Source organism: Delphinapterus leucas, chromosome 3 (assembly GCF_059928025.1).
Source record: "Delphinapterus leucas isolate spDelLeu-1000000601 "Yukka" chromosome 3, BTC_Dleu_Yukka2, whole genome shotgun sequence".
In the NCBI taxonomy this organism is placed as follows: Eukaryota; Metazoa; Chordata; class Mammalia; order Artiodactyla; family Monodontidae; genus Delphinapterus; species Delphinapterus leucas.
In genome coordinates, this window is record NC_143131.1 from 59,039,372 (window position 1) to 59,056,036 (window position 16,665).

General features: G+C 46.2%; 1 protein-coding gene across 1 annotated transcript; it reads right to left on the reverse strand.

Moving 5' to 3' along the window:
- Nucleotides 1–7,802: 7,802 nt before the first annotated feature.
- On the reverse strand, nt 7,803–12,372 carry FOXD1 (forkhead box D1). Its single transcript, XM_022551371.3, has one exon. It carries the CDS (start codon nt 10,348–10,350, stop codon nt 8,920–8,922), a length of 1,431 nt encoding a protein of 476 aa, XP_022407079.2. The 5' UTR covers nt 10,351–12,372; the 3' UTR covers nt 7,803–8,919.
- Nucleotides 12,373–16,665: the final 4,293 nt, after the last annotated feature.

The window sequence follows — 16,665 nt, forward strand, 5'->3', positions numbered from 1 at the left end:
GAATGCAACTAATCCTTTTAGGTTCCTGTCAACTGTTTCCACAAAAGGAATCCGATTTTTCAAATCAAAGATCCAAAAGTCTTTGGGGAGAGATTTATTACATGCCAGAGCTTTAGTTACAGAATAGAGTTACAATAACAACTCGCACCCACCAACTCCCTAAAATGAGGGATCCCGTCCCACATAATTCTAATGACGTGTGGGGGATGGTTTGCTTGAGTCCTGCTAAGTATGCAGATGGGGGGAATGGGGGGGGGAAAGAGGAGGAAGGCAAAGAAATATTAAATTCCTTAAATAGAAAAACAGAACACAGCGCCTCAGCATTCTATTTTTGTCCTCTGTACCCCTGGTTCCTTTTGAAGAAGAAAACAAGACCCAAACTTGGTGACCTGCCCTAAGTTCCTTGGCGATAACTTAAAGGTGAGATTAATGCTTGAGTACCAAAAAACTCTTCCAAACCCTGACTTCTCTGAGTTTGCATATCAATGTGTCTACAGTTTTTGCAAGTGGAAAATAGTTTAAAATTATAAAAGAATACAAGAAAAATATTTTTTTCTTTATTTAAAAAATTTTTAAATTTATTTTAAAGTTTTTCTTTGACTTGTAATAAAATGTTTAAGAACGGGAAAAAAGTGTCCTAGGGCTTTTCACTGTGCGTCTGTATTTGACTCTTTCACAAACCCATATGAACATAAACTCATTCCTTGTAGTTCACAGTCTCAGTTCACAGTAGTCTGAGCATTTTTTGATGGGCCTGATCACAAACCATCCTCCCCCGCCTTTTCAGTTCTTCACCGAAGAAGAACTGGTGGCTAGGGATAAGACTGATAGGTGAACTCTTAGTAGAAAGCCTTAAAAACTTGAGAGGAAACTCAAATTCCTAGTTCTCTGCGTGGAGGAGTTTCGCACTGAGTTACCTCCATACCACATACGCCCCTATAGCTGTTTTTAAGCACTTTGTGAGAAAACTGCCACACTAGAAAGATATTTTCAAGAAGCAACTTCAGTTTAGTTTACAAACGATCGGGATTTTTTTTAATGGTTCTGTTAAATGGGGAAATGAAAAAATTATCTTCCTAGTCTTCCCTCCACCCCATTGTTTCCTACTGAAATGGCTTGTTCCTCTGGTTGTGCGAGTATATGTTTCTGTTATCAGAGGCAGCGTGGTGGTGGGAATTCTTTCATTTGTTCCCTACATTTAAATTGGGACTAAAGGGATTTGCAATGTAGCAGGTGCTCAATAAATACTGAAGACTAATCCCACTTTTCAAAGCTTAGAGGTTAAAGAGATGATCAGTAGATAAATAACTAGAGAAAAGAAATAGAACAAGAGACTAGAAGAGTGGATTTAAAACACCACTGGTTTGTTTATTTTAGAAGGGAAGAGAAAGTTATCTGTCCAGATACACATCTGGCTGAGGTAAGAGAAAACACAGTGCCACTTCTTTTCTTCTCATGATTTCTAGAAAGGGTTAAATAACAATTTATTTCCTAGATAGGGTGGGAATGTTGAAGAAAGATGAGTCTTACAGGAGACCAAAATTTTCTCTTATCTAATTTAAGGATTTGGGTATACTCCAACGGTTAGAAGTTTTTATTTCCTTGTAAGAATAAGGATGTGGGAAAGAAGCCACAAAGGAATCATCATTCCCTGCATGTGTATAGGTTTTATGTTTTCCAAAGTATTTTCACATAAATTGGCTTATTGATTCTCGAAACCCATCACCATATTTGCCAAAAGTATAAATGAGTGTGAAAACTGATCTAATATTTTTATTTTTAACTGAGTCTTATTTCTTCTGTTGCAGGCTTTGGAGGGTTTTTGTTGCTGTTTTTGGTTTGTGATTTTCCCCCCCTCTTCCCAGTCAATGATTTAACAGAATATAATCTCGTCACAGTCATTTTCATATATATGAAACTGCATAAAAATAATAAAATAGAAATAGAAAAGGAAGTTTTCATTCATTATAATCCTTCATTATTGACTTGTCAGAAAATGTATCATATCCTTTTATTGCTGACAATATCTGCCTTTTAGTTATATTAAAGGGAATTCCTAAGCAAGTGTTCAGAGAAGCTTCTGCTTTCTGCCATGATTATCTGCCCCCCCCCCTTTCTTTGCCAGTCTTTTATTGATCAGAGTTGTAATTAAGAGAGAATTCATAGTTTGTTTCTGTCTCCCTCTCAGACAGACAGACCCAAGCAAGGCCCATGGCCTCAGATCCATCCTCTCCCACCCAGGCCTGCCTGATCCTCTCTTTGTGCTGGGGGACTCACTGGACCTATGGATGCATTACATAGAGTTGCATTCTGCCTAACGGACGAGATAGATTCTCCTTAACGGTAGCATGCTTTGTACAGGGAAACATCCTATCTTGAAAAAGAGTCACTCTCACTTTAAGATTAGAAAAATATCCTTCCAGACCTTCTTCTAATTTCCAATTCAGAATTAGAATATTCCAGGTTCTCTAAATAAAGCTTCTGATTTTAATAGACTGTTTCTTCCTGAAGTGGGGTTTTGTTGTTTTTTACAGCCTAGAATTTAGAAGAAAGAGTTTTTAAAAACACTTTCTCTAGAAAATCAGTGTTACCTTACATTAAGCACTGTCTCTTGAAAAAAATCACCGCCTACACTTTCCTTTGTGGTCTGCAGCTCATAATTAGGTGCGATCCCCACATTGACTCCAGCCTGGATGTCCTCATAAGGGACAAGTAGTGGCTCCTGCGCTTGCCGGAGGAGGCTGGGCTTCAGTGAGGCTTCTGGTGGCGACTGGCAAGGATGGGCTGTTCACATCAAGGGAGAGATGTGATTCCAGCAGGTGGTCTGGGATGCCCGCACCACCATCATCAACGCATTTTAGGGAGATCTGTGGCCCGGCAGTTTGGAGCTCCAGGAGGGGCCACCCCTCAGGAGGCTCCGGTGCAGTGCATTAACCATGTAGGGGCTAAAAGAACGCACTCAAGCCACATCATACACAGCTGTTCAAAGTAAACTCTTTGCGAGTGGGGGGAGGGCACAGTCTCGGGAAAATAATTTGCTTTCTCATTAAATGTTAAATCAGTTTATCTGACCCTTACGTACTCTTCCCATTTCCACATGAGAAGGATGTGATCCTAAGTCTGGTTATAAAGACCTACTTAGCATCTTAGCAAAACGTTCTGCCAGTTTGGCAGATTCTGAGCCTTAAAAATCAGTGAGAGAAGCCGAGGAAACGGACAAATATTACAGAGGTGGAAAGGTAAGCCGTGTGTGTGTGTGTGTGTGTGTGTGTGTGTGTGTGATTTTTTAAAGAAGATTGCTGATGCAAAAAAAAAAAAAAGAAAAAGTGATATTAGGAGAGTGTCATGTAGAACTAGGTGAAAGAAGCTGATATATCTGAAATAATTAGCTATCAATTCCAAATTCATCCAAAACAGGGGCTGCGTATCTCTGGGAAGCCCTGAGTGGAAGTGGCAAGGAGGAGAATCTAGCGAAAACACCAAAAAAGTGTACAAGAAATAAATGACTCTTCTACACAGTGACCTCTAAGGCAATCACCCTACCACAGTGGGCATTTAATCAATCACAATGATGGTAACACAGTGGCGGCGTGATGTAATGGCAACAAAATGGGATTTAAATGCTGACATCCCAGTAGCTGTGACCTTGGGCAAGTCACTTCATATCTTTTGAGCCTTGATATCTTTATTTGTAAAGTGGGGTCAATAACAATTATTGTCCTCACTATTTCACAATGTGGTTGAGAGAAGTATTAGTGAAAATCCTTTTGAAAAGTTAATGTGTGCTGAGGGTGGTGACTGGAATAGACAGGAAAGGGGTTCTTGGGTACTGGTAACATGCTTCTTGAGCTGAAGCTGGTTACACAGATGTGCTCACTTTGTGAAAAGTGGTTGAGATTTGTGCATTTTCCTGTATGTATAATTCCCTAAAAGGTTCACTTTTAAAAGGTAGAGTAACTCAAAACAGTTTTTAAAGTTAGGATGATAATGCTAAGGACAAGAAAAATTATAAATATGACGCTTACAGTCTTTATCCTCACTTCTCTTCCTAGCCACCTTATCACACTTGGAGACTCCGACTCTAAACAGGGGCTCGATGATAAGAATCAGCTGTTTTCTATGTGTGTTTTTTGCTTGTTACTGAACAGTAGTTTCCTGGTAAAGGAAGCAGGAGGAATGAACCAGGAAGTTTCCTGCATGCCAGAGGGGTCAACAATAAAAAGAAGGGAGCCCAAGCTGTTCACATCAAGGGAAAGATGTGATTAGAGAGATGTGACATGCAAAGAAATTATCTGAAAAGTGAATTCAGTTGGCAAAGTATAAGCCCCAAAGAGCCCTGAGCAGCTGGTCATGATCAGATTCTCCATCTTTCTGTCAAATGTAATTGTATCCGAGTTGGCAGGGTATTTATTGCTAAAGTCGAAGGGCCAGATTTTTACACTAAACATATTTACACATTTACATTCGTGGCCCTATAAACACTCCACGTTTCACTGGCCATGACATCAAACACATTTACCAACAAAAAGCATATGCCTAATTACAAAATCATAGGCGAGAAGGGAGGCGAGTGGTAGCTGATGGGCAATGAGCGTGCACACCTGCGTGTGTATATGTGTGACCCAGCTGCAACACCAGGAAACCAGTAGAGACAAGAATGGATACTGACAATGCCGGGCCCACTTCACTTGTCCTCTGCTCCCCAGGCCTATCTGGTTCAGTTCTAAAGAGGGAAGGGGACCCCTGGCATTCCAATTAGTCCCAGGGCTACCCTCCCTTGGAGAAGCCCAGAGAGACCAGGGTCCTTCCTGGGCAGATTTCTGATTTGGATTGAGTTTGATGCTGATATGACCTTTAATTTGCCCCTAAATGACTTTTCTCAGTCAGTTATAAAGACAGGTGTGAGCAAAATGTGTAGCCAGCAGAGAATTTCTAAACTAAAATTAGAGTTCTTAATTCCTAGCTCTGGGTAGTAACATCAGATCCCTACCCATCAATAGCAGTTGTAATAACACTGTTAGCTGCTCCAAGCTTGGTCCTCAGTCAAGCAAGGAAATCAGAGCCACCAGAGCCAGAGAGAGAAAAACAAAACAGGCACAGCCACTGGCCTCAGACAGCCTTTAATAAATGGCACAGGCTGGTATTCCATCAAAATAATCACCTCCCCCAGCTCTCTCAGAGGACAGGCTAGAGGAAGAAATGGTGGGTTAAAAACAAACAAAACTGTGAAAGGCAGAAACCTTCCCCCCAAAGAGATGCTTACTACGTTCACTGTAAGAAGTCTGATAACAAATATACCCCAAATTCCAATTCCATCAGCAGAAAGTTAAGGCAGGAATGGGCCACTGAGTAGGGGACAGGGAAGCGGAGATGTGCAAACAAGATGCCTTAGTGAGTAAAAAATGGGGAAAGTCCTCACGATTTTTTTCCTTTGCCTCCTCAGTTTCTTTTTCTTTTCTTTTTTAAGAGGAAGGGAAGTAAGTGCCTCTTAAATAAATGCACGGGATGGGGATGGAGAGCAAACACGTTGTTGAGCAGAAGCGCTAGCTTCTTATTTTAAAGAAATAAAATAATTACCCAATAGAGAAGAAAGAAATCAACCAAGAAATGATCTAAGGTCATGACACCATGTGTGGTACAAGGAGCAATTCAATCCATAAGGGCTTCATTACCCCCGCAATAGATAACATTTGGCTAAATCTAGCTGCAGATTAAATCTCCACAGCACAACACAGCCCTGAATGGAGAGGCTCCTTTTTGTGTGGTCCTTCTTCGGGAGCTGCCTGAACCATTAGCCCCAATATATCCCTCTCCCTATTAACTGCAATTCCCTCCCAACTGCGCTTCGGTCATTTGTCTCCAGGCTCTACGGGGGCGTTTGATGAGCAAAGAAACAAGGAGAAGGGGAGAAAAGCGTCGGGTTAATGAGTTGTAGCAAATCCACACTTTGTAGTCGGGAGGAGGAGAGCTGGTGGCCAATGTTTGTCCAACTGGTTTATTTTTCGAGACCCAGCCTATTGAGGTAGGCTTGTTGAAGCAGGCTTCGTCCTTACAAACACACAAACATCCTTCTGTTTGCCTTCAAAGAAAAGGGGACCGGAGCTGGATTTGCATGCGAATGAGGAGCCCCGGGAGGAGACGTCCTTGCCCATCAAAGGCCGCGGTAGCCGGCGGCCGGGCGGTCTTTGTTCCAGCACCTGCTCGCCCCGCGGCCTGACGGGGCGCGCCCCGCTCTCCTGGCTCACCGGGTCCACGGCCCACGGCTCACTCCTCGCGTGCCCCGCGGCCCTCGCTTAGCGGCCCACGGCCCACCCCTCACTTGCCCCACGGCCTTCGCTTTCTCATATGTCGTCCGCCCGTCGGCCAGGCCCACGGAGCCAGCAAAGAAGATGGTGGAACCCCAAACCCTGAGGGTGGAGAAGCTGAACTCTTAGGACGCAAAACTCGAGACTGAGGCAGGCAGGTCTGCTTTACCTTTTCTCAGGAATCAGGGCTCACGATGCGCTTGCGGGGGAAGCTCCGGGTCCAGGACCGAGGCCAGCGCTGAATCGCCCAGGCCTTCTTGCCATTCTCTTAAAAGCACTGACAACCTGGGGGTGAAGCCCGTCCCCGCACTTTTTTAAAGATGCAGGAATCTGGACAGAGAGAGGGATTAGCCGGGATTCCCAGGTTTCAGGACATCCAAGCATCATGCAAATAATAATAATAATACACACGGTTTTGTTCTTTCGCTCTCTCTTCCTAATTACTTTCAGATATACATTTCAGATTTATGCGTTACAGAAGGCTGCAAGGCCCGTCAGCAGTGCTTGTGCGGTTTGGGCTCGGCCTGCTAACGTCTGTTCACCCAGGGCGCCAGTTCCAATGTCTCCTCTCCCTTAGGTGGGCTAGGGTAAGAGTAACTTTGCATATAAGATTTTGTTCTAACGAATTTCAACTTATATCTATATATTTAGTGGTAAATTGGGGGGTGATTGTGTTTACTTTAACCTCTTATTTAACCTCTCCCTAATATCTCATAGGAAAGAAAAAAACCACAGAACTTAATTTTGAGGCCATGAGAGTCAGTTTTTTTCCTCCCTAAAAAGGGAGGGAAGGACAGGGCATCAAGAATGAACGTCACTGCAAAATACTGGACTATAATGAAGTCTTTGTTAATTTGCTAGGTTAAATCTCCAGCTCTTCAGATATATACCTGTCCAGATATTTTTTAAAAATTAACAGATTTAACCTCTGCAACTCACTGATATTAAGCATTTAAATTACATATTACATATGCGTTGGTTTTATCTGAAGCCCACAACATCGGTAGTAATCAAAACTAGAGTTTCACATTTTTTTCAAAGAACTATAAGTTGCCTGCAACAAGTAGTGAAAGCAAAATCTGAAAAAAGATATCCTAAATCACCCAAATTGTATAAATATAGGTAGTTCACTAAACACCTGATGCAATTTCATTTTTATTCTTTAAAGAGTATGCTATCCAAAAATTAAAGGTTTCCCTTACATACTCTAAGTTCTTCATTTAAACTAGAATTCAAAGTTAAGTTTGCCTTTTAGGATAAAAACTTCTTTATGCAACTACTGGAATCCTATGTGTCAAAGAAAATAGTTTTAAATACTAGAGCTTTCAAATACAATTCACTTTATCTATGTAAATAGTTTCTCATTCATGACTTTAAAACTATTTAATGGTCAGTTCTATTAAATTTTTTCTAATAAATTTTTCATCCAAAAATTCCCTATTTGCTTGTGTTGCTTCCATTATAATATAACCTTATGTTGCAGAGTTTTTACATATATATACAATATTGCGCTCAAAAAAGAGTGGCAGTTAAATGGAGTGAGAAACTCGAAAATAAATTTTAAAGTTCTGTAAAATTATCAGTATCTTAAAGAACTGTGGCTTTTATTTTGAGTAGGCTCAATGCTCTTCAAAATAGAATCAAATAAGATTTGAAATGTATACCAAAGTAACTTTTATTTGTAGTCGTTTAAAAACAATTTCTGATCTCCTGCAATGGTTTTGACTTAGAAAGTATAAATGAAAAATCATGGCATGATGCTTTTGTTGTCTTTGAAAATATTATTTTTCTATTTCATAATGGGTTCCTACTTATCTCACAAGGAAACTTTTTTAGCAGAAAAGACAATAAACTAAGAAGGGGATGACTGAAGCCGATTCTTTTTGAGAATTTTCTTTGAAAATTAAGCATTTATTTCTAAAAAAGTGTAAAAATCTTACATTAGAATAGTACAATAATTGCCAGTCAAAATTTACAATACTCCTTGCAAAGAATACGCAGTAAGTACAAAATAAAAATTCCTCATGTCTATTATGATACAAAACACAGGTTAAAATAAGAAATGATAATTCTGACTTTTTTCCTTATGTAAACATGTTAATCATTTTTTTCTTTTCATGAAAAAGTACACCAGACAAGTGTTCTCAAATAAAAACTATTGCTTCTCTGGCATTCTTCGGGACCTTTACTATTTTTTGTATTAATCTTCTTTTGAACATTATCGATCCTTTTTTTTTTTTTTTTCCTTTTAACGCCTGGACCTGAGACTCTCTAGACCTCAAAAAGGCTTAGGTTTTAAAAATTTTCCCAAAGTCAAGGAAGCCCCTTGTGCCTAGACAGGGCGGATCCCCACCAGCACCCTCTTCCTCCCCGCCCTAGGTTGGGGGGCTGCAGCATAGGGCGACTTTGCATAAATAAGAGGGACTTGCAGAGCAGAAAAGCGCGCCCTAGCAGTTGCCAGACAGTCTCATCTGAGAATCCAAAGCGGTGGAATGGGGGCGCGAGGTCGGGAAGGGCCGCGCCGGGAGGAGGGAACAAAACACAAAACCACCCAGATGAAAAAAGGGGCCGGGATTCCTACCTTCTCTTTCTCAAGCGCGCTAACATAGCGTTATTAACAATTTGAGATCCTAGCAGTAAAGTTCTCGACACTGGACAGGGCAGTCCCTTGGTGCAGAGTCCCCAGGGCGGCGGACGAGGAGACGGAGGAGGCGGCGGCGGCCGCGGCGGCCACGAGGGAACGGGTGAGCGCGGCGGCCGGTCCCACGGCCGCCTGAGCCGCGCAGCCGCCGCCGCCGCCACCGCCGGACCCGGGCGCGGACGGTGTCCCTGGAGAGGGGGAGGGCGAGGCCTGCACAGCGACGGCGGCCTGCGCGGCGGCGGCGGCGGCGGCGGCGGGGCCCAGGCTGCCCCCAATGATGCTCTCGATGGAGAAGGGGGAGCGCGCCAGCGCCGAGGCGCCCGGGCCGCCCGCCTTGGCCGCCGAGGCCTGCAGGGGGCCGGGCAGGGTGGCGCCGAGCGGGTGAGGCCGGTAGCCGAAGGCGGTCCGGGCCAGCTCCGCGGCCGCGCCGTGAGGCGGCGGGGGCGGCGGGGGCGGCGGGGGCGAGTGCGGGTGGAAGGCGGCGGCGGCGGCGGCGGCCGCGGCGAAGAGGGCTGAGGGCGGCGCGTAGGACGGCAGCTGCAGGCCGTAGCCGCAGCCGTAGGGGCCGTAGCCGTAAGCGTGCGGGGGCGGCGGGGGCGCCGGCGGGAAGAGCGCGGCGGCGGCGGCGGCGGCGGCGGCTGGGTCCCCAGCGCCCCCCGCGCCCCCCGCGCTGCGCAGCAGCAGCGACTCGGCTGCGGCGGCGGCGTTGGGGGGGAGCAGCGGCTGCCGCTTGAAGCGCTTCCTCCGGCGCAGGAAGCTGCCGTTGTCGAACATGTCGGCGGACTCGGGGTCGAGCGTCCAGTAGTTGCCTTTGCCGGGGTTGCCAGGCTCGCGGGGGATCTTGACGAAGCAGTCGTTGAGCGAGAGGTTGTGGCGGATGCTGTTCTGCCAGGCGGGGAACTTCTCCCGGTAGTAGGGGAAGCGGCCGCTGATGAACTCGCAGATCTCGCTCAGCGTCAGCCGTTTCTTGGGGCTCTGCAGGATGGCCATGGTGATGAGCGCGATGTACGAGTAGGGCGGCTTCACCAGGGGGTTCTTGACGCCGCCGCCCGCGCTCACGCCGCCGCCCCCGCCGCCGCCCGCGCCCGCGCTGCCGCCGCAGCCGGTCCCGGCGCCTGCCACCGGGGCTGGGCCCGGGGGCACCGGCGAGCCCCCTGTCCGCGGGGCCAGCAGGATGTCATCGTCGTCGTCCTCCTCCTCCAGGTCCTCTAGCTCGTCTTCCCCGGCGTACGAGCGCCGCCGTCGCCGCCGCTGCGCGGGGACAGCCAGCCGGGACACGCCACCGCCGCCCTCGTCGTCGTCCTCCTCTTCCTCGTCGTCTTCGTCCTCGCCCTCCCCCACCACGTCGATGTCTGTCTCCTCGGCGAGGCCGGAGGCATCGGACATCTCCGTGCTCAGGGTCATAGCTGTGGCGCGGCGGCGGCGAGGTGGCCCATAGGGGCGCCGGGCTCCGGGCTCCCGCCGCGCCCCAGCCCAGATCCCGGGCGGCTGGCCTGGCCTGGGGGCGCCACAATGGGGGGCGCCGCCGCTGATCGGGCTGCGCAGCGGTGCCAGAGGCTTGCGCTGCGACTTTGTAACTCCTGCGCCGCCGCGGTAGCCCCAAAACCTCCGCGCTTGTTTGGCTCCGCGCGCACCCCGCCCGGGCGGGGGGCTTTATCTTCCTCCCTCCCAGCGGCCCTCGCCGGCTCAGTCGAGGAGGGGGTGCTGGGGCTCCCGGGCGAGCAAGTCAGAGCGTCGGGCGCCCGGGAGGATGCGGGACGGTTGAGAGTCTAGGGACAGAGATCGGCGAGGAGAGGGCTGAGTCCAGGAGAGGGCGGGCCTTTCCTCTGCTTATAGCAGAAAGAGGCCTGTCACATGGTGTGCACGTCAGAGCGCTACCGAGGCAAGGGAAAGGAAGCCTAGGAAAGCAGCCCCGCTCGGGAGAGAAAGTTCACCCAGAGGAGGGAGCAGCAACTGAGAAGAGGGGGGAGGAGACAGGACCCCACCATTCGTTACCAAAGGGGCTGAGACCTGAAGTACGCGCAGGCCCGCGGTGGTCTGACAAAGGGACGATGCACGAGTTAAGAGTTCCCAGTCTCCTCTTCAATTAGCCCTCAACCCAAACCTCAGCAGCACTCCCGGGACGCGACGGTTTGACCACTCGATGGCCTATCGGAGCCGTCCAGCCAGGAGATAACCACCCCGTCGTCTGAGGTGGTCCCCACAGGGAACGGCCCTGAGGTCTGCTGCGTTGTTCCATATCCCCCAAATAGGGCGAGCGGCTCCCCACCGAATCTGATGAGAAACCCCCCAGTTTAAGCACAGTAATAATTGTTTATTGACCTTTTAACCTGTCCCCTTCGGTTCTTCTCCAAAGACGTTTGTTTTCCACCATCTGTTAATAAAAATGCTGTTAAGCTGGCGTTTTAGTCACTTGTCTGCAACTGAATGCCCTAGAAACTTGACAGCTAAACTAAGCTGCTCTAATGAGAGGATCTGACAAATTTCATGGAAATAAAGAAGGTAACCATTGAATGCAGAGAAGGAATAGAAATTTTTAGTGAAAACCCAAATACACACCAGAAAATGCATCTAGGAACGACTTTTAAAAGTTCTTTCATAATGGGGTAAGGGATTCTATAGTTATCAGTAAGAGGAACGTTCTAATCAACACTCCACAGTAATCTCGAAATAAATTACTAAACGTGTACACATATCTCTACTCAGCCAATATTTCCAATAGGTACTGGTGAGAAGAAACGAAATAATTTTTAAAAAGAAGATTCAAGTTCTGTTCAGCCCAATTTTCCTTTTCAGGTGACAAGGTAGTGGAAATATTTCAAATACGATGGTATTTTAAGTACACCTATCTTTGTCACCAGCTGATTTTATTTTGGCTAGTGGGAAAATCCTAATAGTTTGTGGAATTCATACACAGCCATACCTTTTGGACTTTTGCATTTCCTAAAACACTTTTATTTCAAAGTGGGGAACTTGCCTCAAAATTTTACCTTCCTGATTAAAATGATCACTTGACAAGAACTGAGGATCAAACATCAATGGCTTTATGTAGGAACAATCACCAGCTGCCCTTGTGTATATCATATTATGGATCAAGCAGTTTTCACGTTTCCAAACGTTTCATTACTCCCCTTATCAATTACAGAGCCACAAAAATAAACTGTTACCCCATCTACGACTTATTTTTAAGTCAAGATTTTGTTGCTCAGGACAGCTATCAACCAGTGACAGTTACAAATGACCCATAAAGTCCATCATAGATCTTTGGAAGATGTATGAGAACGCCTCAAAGTCCTAAATAATTTTTCGTTGACTCTCGTTTGATACATGGCTGAACCATCTAATTATTGTAATGGGCTCAGCATTAACCTGAGCCAACATTAATCGGCACTATTACTCAGGCATTACATTGCTTTGTTGATGTAGCCAGGAGTCCTTACCAAGGAGTTCACTCTTACATTTGAAAGTTTAAGTTTTATAAGTACTCAGTCGTTATCTAAATAAACACCATGATTTGCGCTGCACTGAGGGTTGGTGTGTGGCGAAGTGTTCAAAGCTGAAACAGAGAGGAAGAATTTGTTCGCAGACCGTTAGTTACTTTAGATGATCAGTTACAGCCGTCGTTCCGTTCTGCTACCACCTCCGTGGACTTGTCTGACCAAGGAGGGCGGGGAGATTAACTTTGCAGTTCCGTTTGTAACCTTGCCCGAAGGTCCTTCCCCAAACGGTTAAGAGCTCATCCCTGAAAACCTTTGAAAAAACGTGGCAAGTTATCTTCTGGCCACTCAGGTGAAAATGTTAGGATTTACTGGAGGTTAGAGCGGAATTTCAATCCAGGAGAAGCGCTGCAAGGATAGAGAGCGTTAACGGAGATTTGGGTGAGCTTTACTAAAGCCTCGTGTTTGTGCACGCCACTTGTTTTGTTTGCTTTAGTTAAGCTACACGTTTGTATGCCACCTTTAGCTCCGCGCTCGTGAAATTCCCCAGCGCGGAAACCCAAGCGTTTCTTCTCCCGCGCGTCCCCCTTTCGCCTTCCTTGTCCCCTACCCGCGGGCCTTCCGTCCTAGTGGGCTCCCAGCTCTCGGCCTCGGCTGGGAAATCTCCACTCCCACCCCTCAAGCTGGTACAAGATCAAGAAACTTTTCCTTGTCGCGGGCGGGGGCCGTCGCGGCGACACCCCTCCGGCGCACCCAGCTCGCGCGGACGCGGAAAGCGGCGGGGCTCTTGCGGGCCAGGCGGTGCCCTCATGGGGGAGGCCTGCCTCCTGGCGGCGGCGCGGAGCTGGCCCGGGGCTGGCCCCGAGCCGGAACGCGGGAGGCAGCGGGCGTCTTACGAGTGTGCCAGGTGGGCTCCCGGGCTTCCCTCCCCCTGGGCTTTGGGCGGCAAGGCTTTTTCTTTCTCGAGGCCCCACGTCGCCTTCTCTGCGGCAACTGGAGGCGTTTCCCTGGACTGCAGGTTTCGGATATTTTCCCCTGGCGGTTTGGGCGCTCCAGAAGGCGTCCCGAAGTTATCGGGGATAAGGCGGCGCAGGGGCAGAGGAGGCGGCTGAAGCCTCGAGAGGCACCGCTTCAGCCCTTTGCCCTCGGGCCCCGGACCGCGAGCTCCACAAGGTCCAGGGACTTCCTTCGGTGGGCGAAGGCTGGCAGACTTGGGGGCGTAAGCTCCCGGGCGGGGAACTGGACTACTCTCTCCGGCCCCTAGCGCATCCCAGGCGTTTACCCATGAACGTGAACATGAACGCGTTTCCAAATTACGCGGACATTTGGGGCTCTCTCTCCAAGAGTCTTTCCACTCGCCTGTATTGAGATACTACTTTGTGCCAGGCATTCTGGTTTTTGGAGAGCGTAACAATAAAAGGAGAGTTCCTGGTGTGACTAATGTCTCATGGGGAAGCCAGGTAAACAGATTATTATGCCTACTGAGAAGTGCTTTCTGAGTACCCCAGCCTAAAGTGGGCTATGACTCGGGGTCCCTGCCTGTCTTTGGCTCTGTTCTTTCATCCTGCGCTACCCTCCTTGTGGCTGTATGCGTCTTCTCTTGTTTTTTTAAACGCAAGCGCCTGGAGGCCAAAAAGGGCTCTATTCGTTGCTTTTTGTTTTTCGGTGTGTGCGTGTTCACATATGCGTCGCATATAACTTGCCATTTTAAGTGCAGGGTTCAGAGGCGTTAAGTACATTCACCTTGGTGCAACTACTGCCACTATCCATTTCCAGAACTCTCACATCATCCCAGACTGAAACTCTGTACGGTTTAAAGAATAACTCCCATTCCACACCCACCCACACACCCACCCACACACCCAGACACACCCGCCAGCAGCTTGGCAACCACTATTCTACTTCCTGTCTCTATGAAATTGACTATTCTAGCTAGCTACCTACCTCATATAAATGGAAGCATACAATATTTGTCCTTTGTGTCTGGCTTATTTCACTTAACATAATGTCTACAAGGTTCATCCATGTTGTAGCATGTATCAGAATTTCATTCCTCAGGCTGAATAATAGTCTGTTGTATATTATGTATACCACATATTGGTTATTCATTCATCCATCAGTGGACATTTGGGTTGTTTCCTCCTTTTCTATTTATTTTTGAATTTCCACTTACCTAGCTCTTTTTTTTTTTTTTTTTTTTTTTTTAAACATCTTTATTGGGGTATAATTGCTTTACAATTGTGTGTTAGTTTCTGCTTTATAATAAAGTGAATCAGTTATACATATACATATGTTCCCATATGTCTTCCCTCTTGCGTCTCCCTCCCTCCCACTCTCCCTATCCCACCCCTCCAGGCTGTCACAAAGCACCAAGCTAATATCCCTGTGCCTTGCGGCTGCTTCCCCCTAGCTATCTACCTTACTACGTTTGTTAGTGTGTATATGTCCATGACTCTCTCTCGCCCTGTCAAAGCTCACCCTTCCCCCTCCCCATATCCTCAAGTCCGTTCTCCAGTAGGTCTGCGTCTTTATTCCTGTCTTACCCCTAGGTTCTTCATGACATTTTTTTTCCCCTTAAATTCCATATATATGCGTTAGCATACGGTATTTGTCTTTTTCTTTCTGACTTACTTCACTCTGTATGACAGACTCTAGGTCTATCCATCTCATTACAAATAGCTCAATTTCATTTCTTTTTAAGGCTGAGTAATATTCCATTGTATATATGTGCCACATCTTCTTTATCCATTCATCCGATGATGGGCGCTTAGGTTGTTTCCATCTCCGGGCTATTGTAAATAGAGCTGCAATGAACATTTTGGTACATGACTCTTTTTGAATTATGGTTTTCTCAGGGTATATGCCCAGTAGTGGGATTGCTGGGTCATATGGTAATTCTATTTGTAGTTTTTTAAGGAACCTCCATACTGTTCTCCATAGTGGCTGAACCAATTCACATTCCCACCAGCAGTGCAAGAGTGTTCCCTTTTCTCCACACCCTCTCCAGCATTTATTGTTTCTAGATTTTTTGATGATGGCCATTCTGACTGGTGTGAGATGATATCTCATTGTAGTTTTGATTTGCATTTCTCTAATGATTAATGATGTTGAGCATTCTTTCATGTGTTTGTTGGCATTCTGTATATCTTCTTTGGAGAAATGTCTATTTAGGTCTTCTGCCCATTTTTGGATTGGGTTGTTTGTTTTTTTGTTATTGAGCTGCATGAGCTGCTTGTAAATTTTGGAGATTAATCCTTTGTCAGTTGCTTCATTTGCAAATATTTTCTCCCATTGTGAGGGTTGTCTTTTGGTCTTGATTATGGTTTCCTTTGCTGTGCAAAAGCTTTGAAGTTTCATTAGGTCCCATTTGTTTATTTTTGTTTTTATTTCCATTACTCTAGGAGGTGGGTCAGAAAGGATCTTGCTGTGATTTATGTCATAGAGTGTTCTGCCTATGTTTTCCTCTAAGAGTTTGATAGTTTCTGGCCTTACATTTAGGTCTTTAATCCATTTTGAGCTTATTTTTGTGTATGGTGTTAGGGAGTGATCTAATCTCATACTTTTACATGTACCTGTCCAGTTTTCCCAGCACCATTTATTGAAGAGGCTGTCTTTTCTCCACTGTACATTCCTGCCACCTTTATCAAAGATAAGGTGTCCATATGTGCGTGGGTTTATCGCTGGGCTTTCTATCCTGTTCCATTGATCTATATTTCTGTTTTTGTGCCAGTACCATACTGTCTTGATTACTGTAGCTTTGTAGTATAGTCTGAAGTCAGGGAGCCTGATTCCTCCAGCTCCTTTTCTCGTTCTCAAGATTGCTTTGGCTATTCGGGGTCTTTTGTGTTTCCATACAAATTGTGAAATTTTTTGTTCTAGTTCTGTGAAAAATGCCAGTGGTAGTTTGATAGGGATTGCATTGAATCTGTAGATTGCTTTGGGTAGTAGAGTCATTTTCACAATGTTGATTCTTCCCATCCAAGAACATGGTATATCTCTCCATCTATTTGTATCATCTTTAATTTCTTTTATCAGTGTCTTATAATTTTCTGCATACAGGTCTTTCGTCTCCTTAGGTAGGTTTATTCCTAGATATTTTATTTACCTAGCTCTTTGTAACACTCTGCATGCACCAGGCACTCAATAAAGATGTGTCTGTTAGTTTTCCTACACCTTTTTCATTCCAGAAATCCTCAAAGGATCCCCATTGTTTTTTGCTGTGCCCTTCTGGATTTGTCACCTTAACTTGCTCACAATTTTGAGACTTTCAGACTCAGACTCT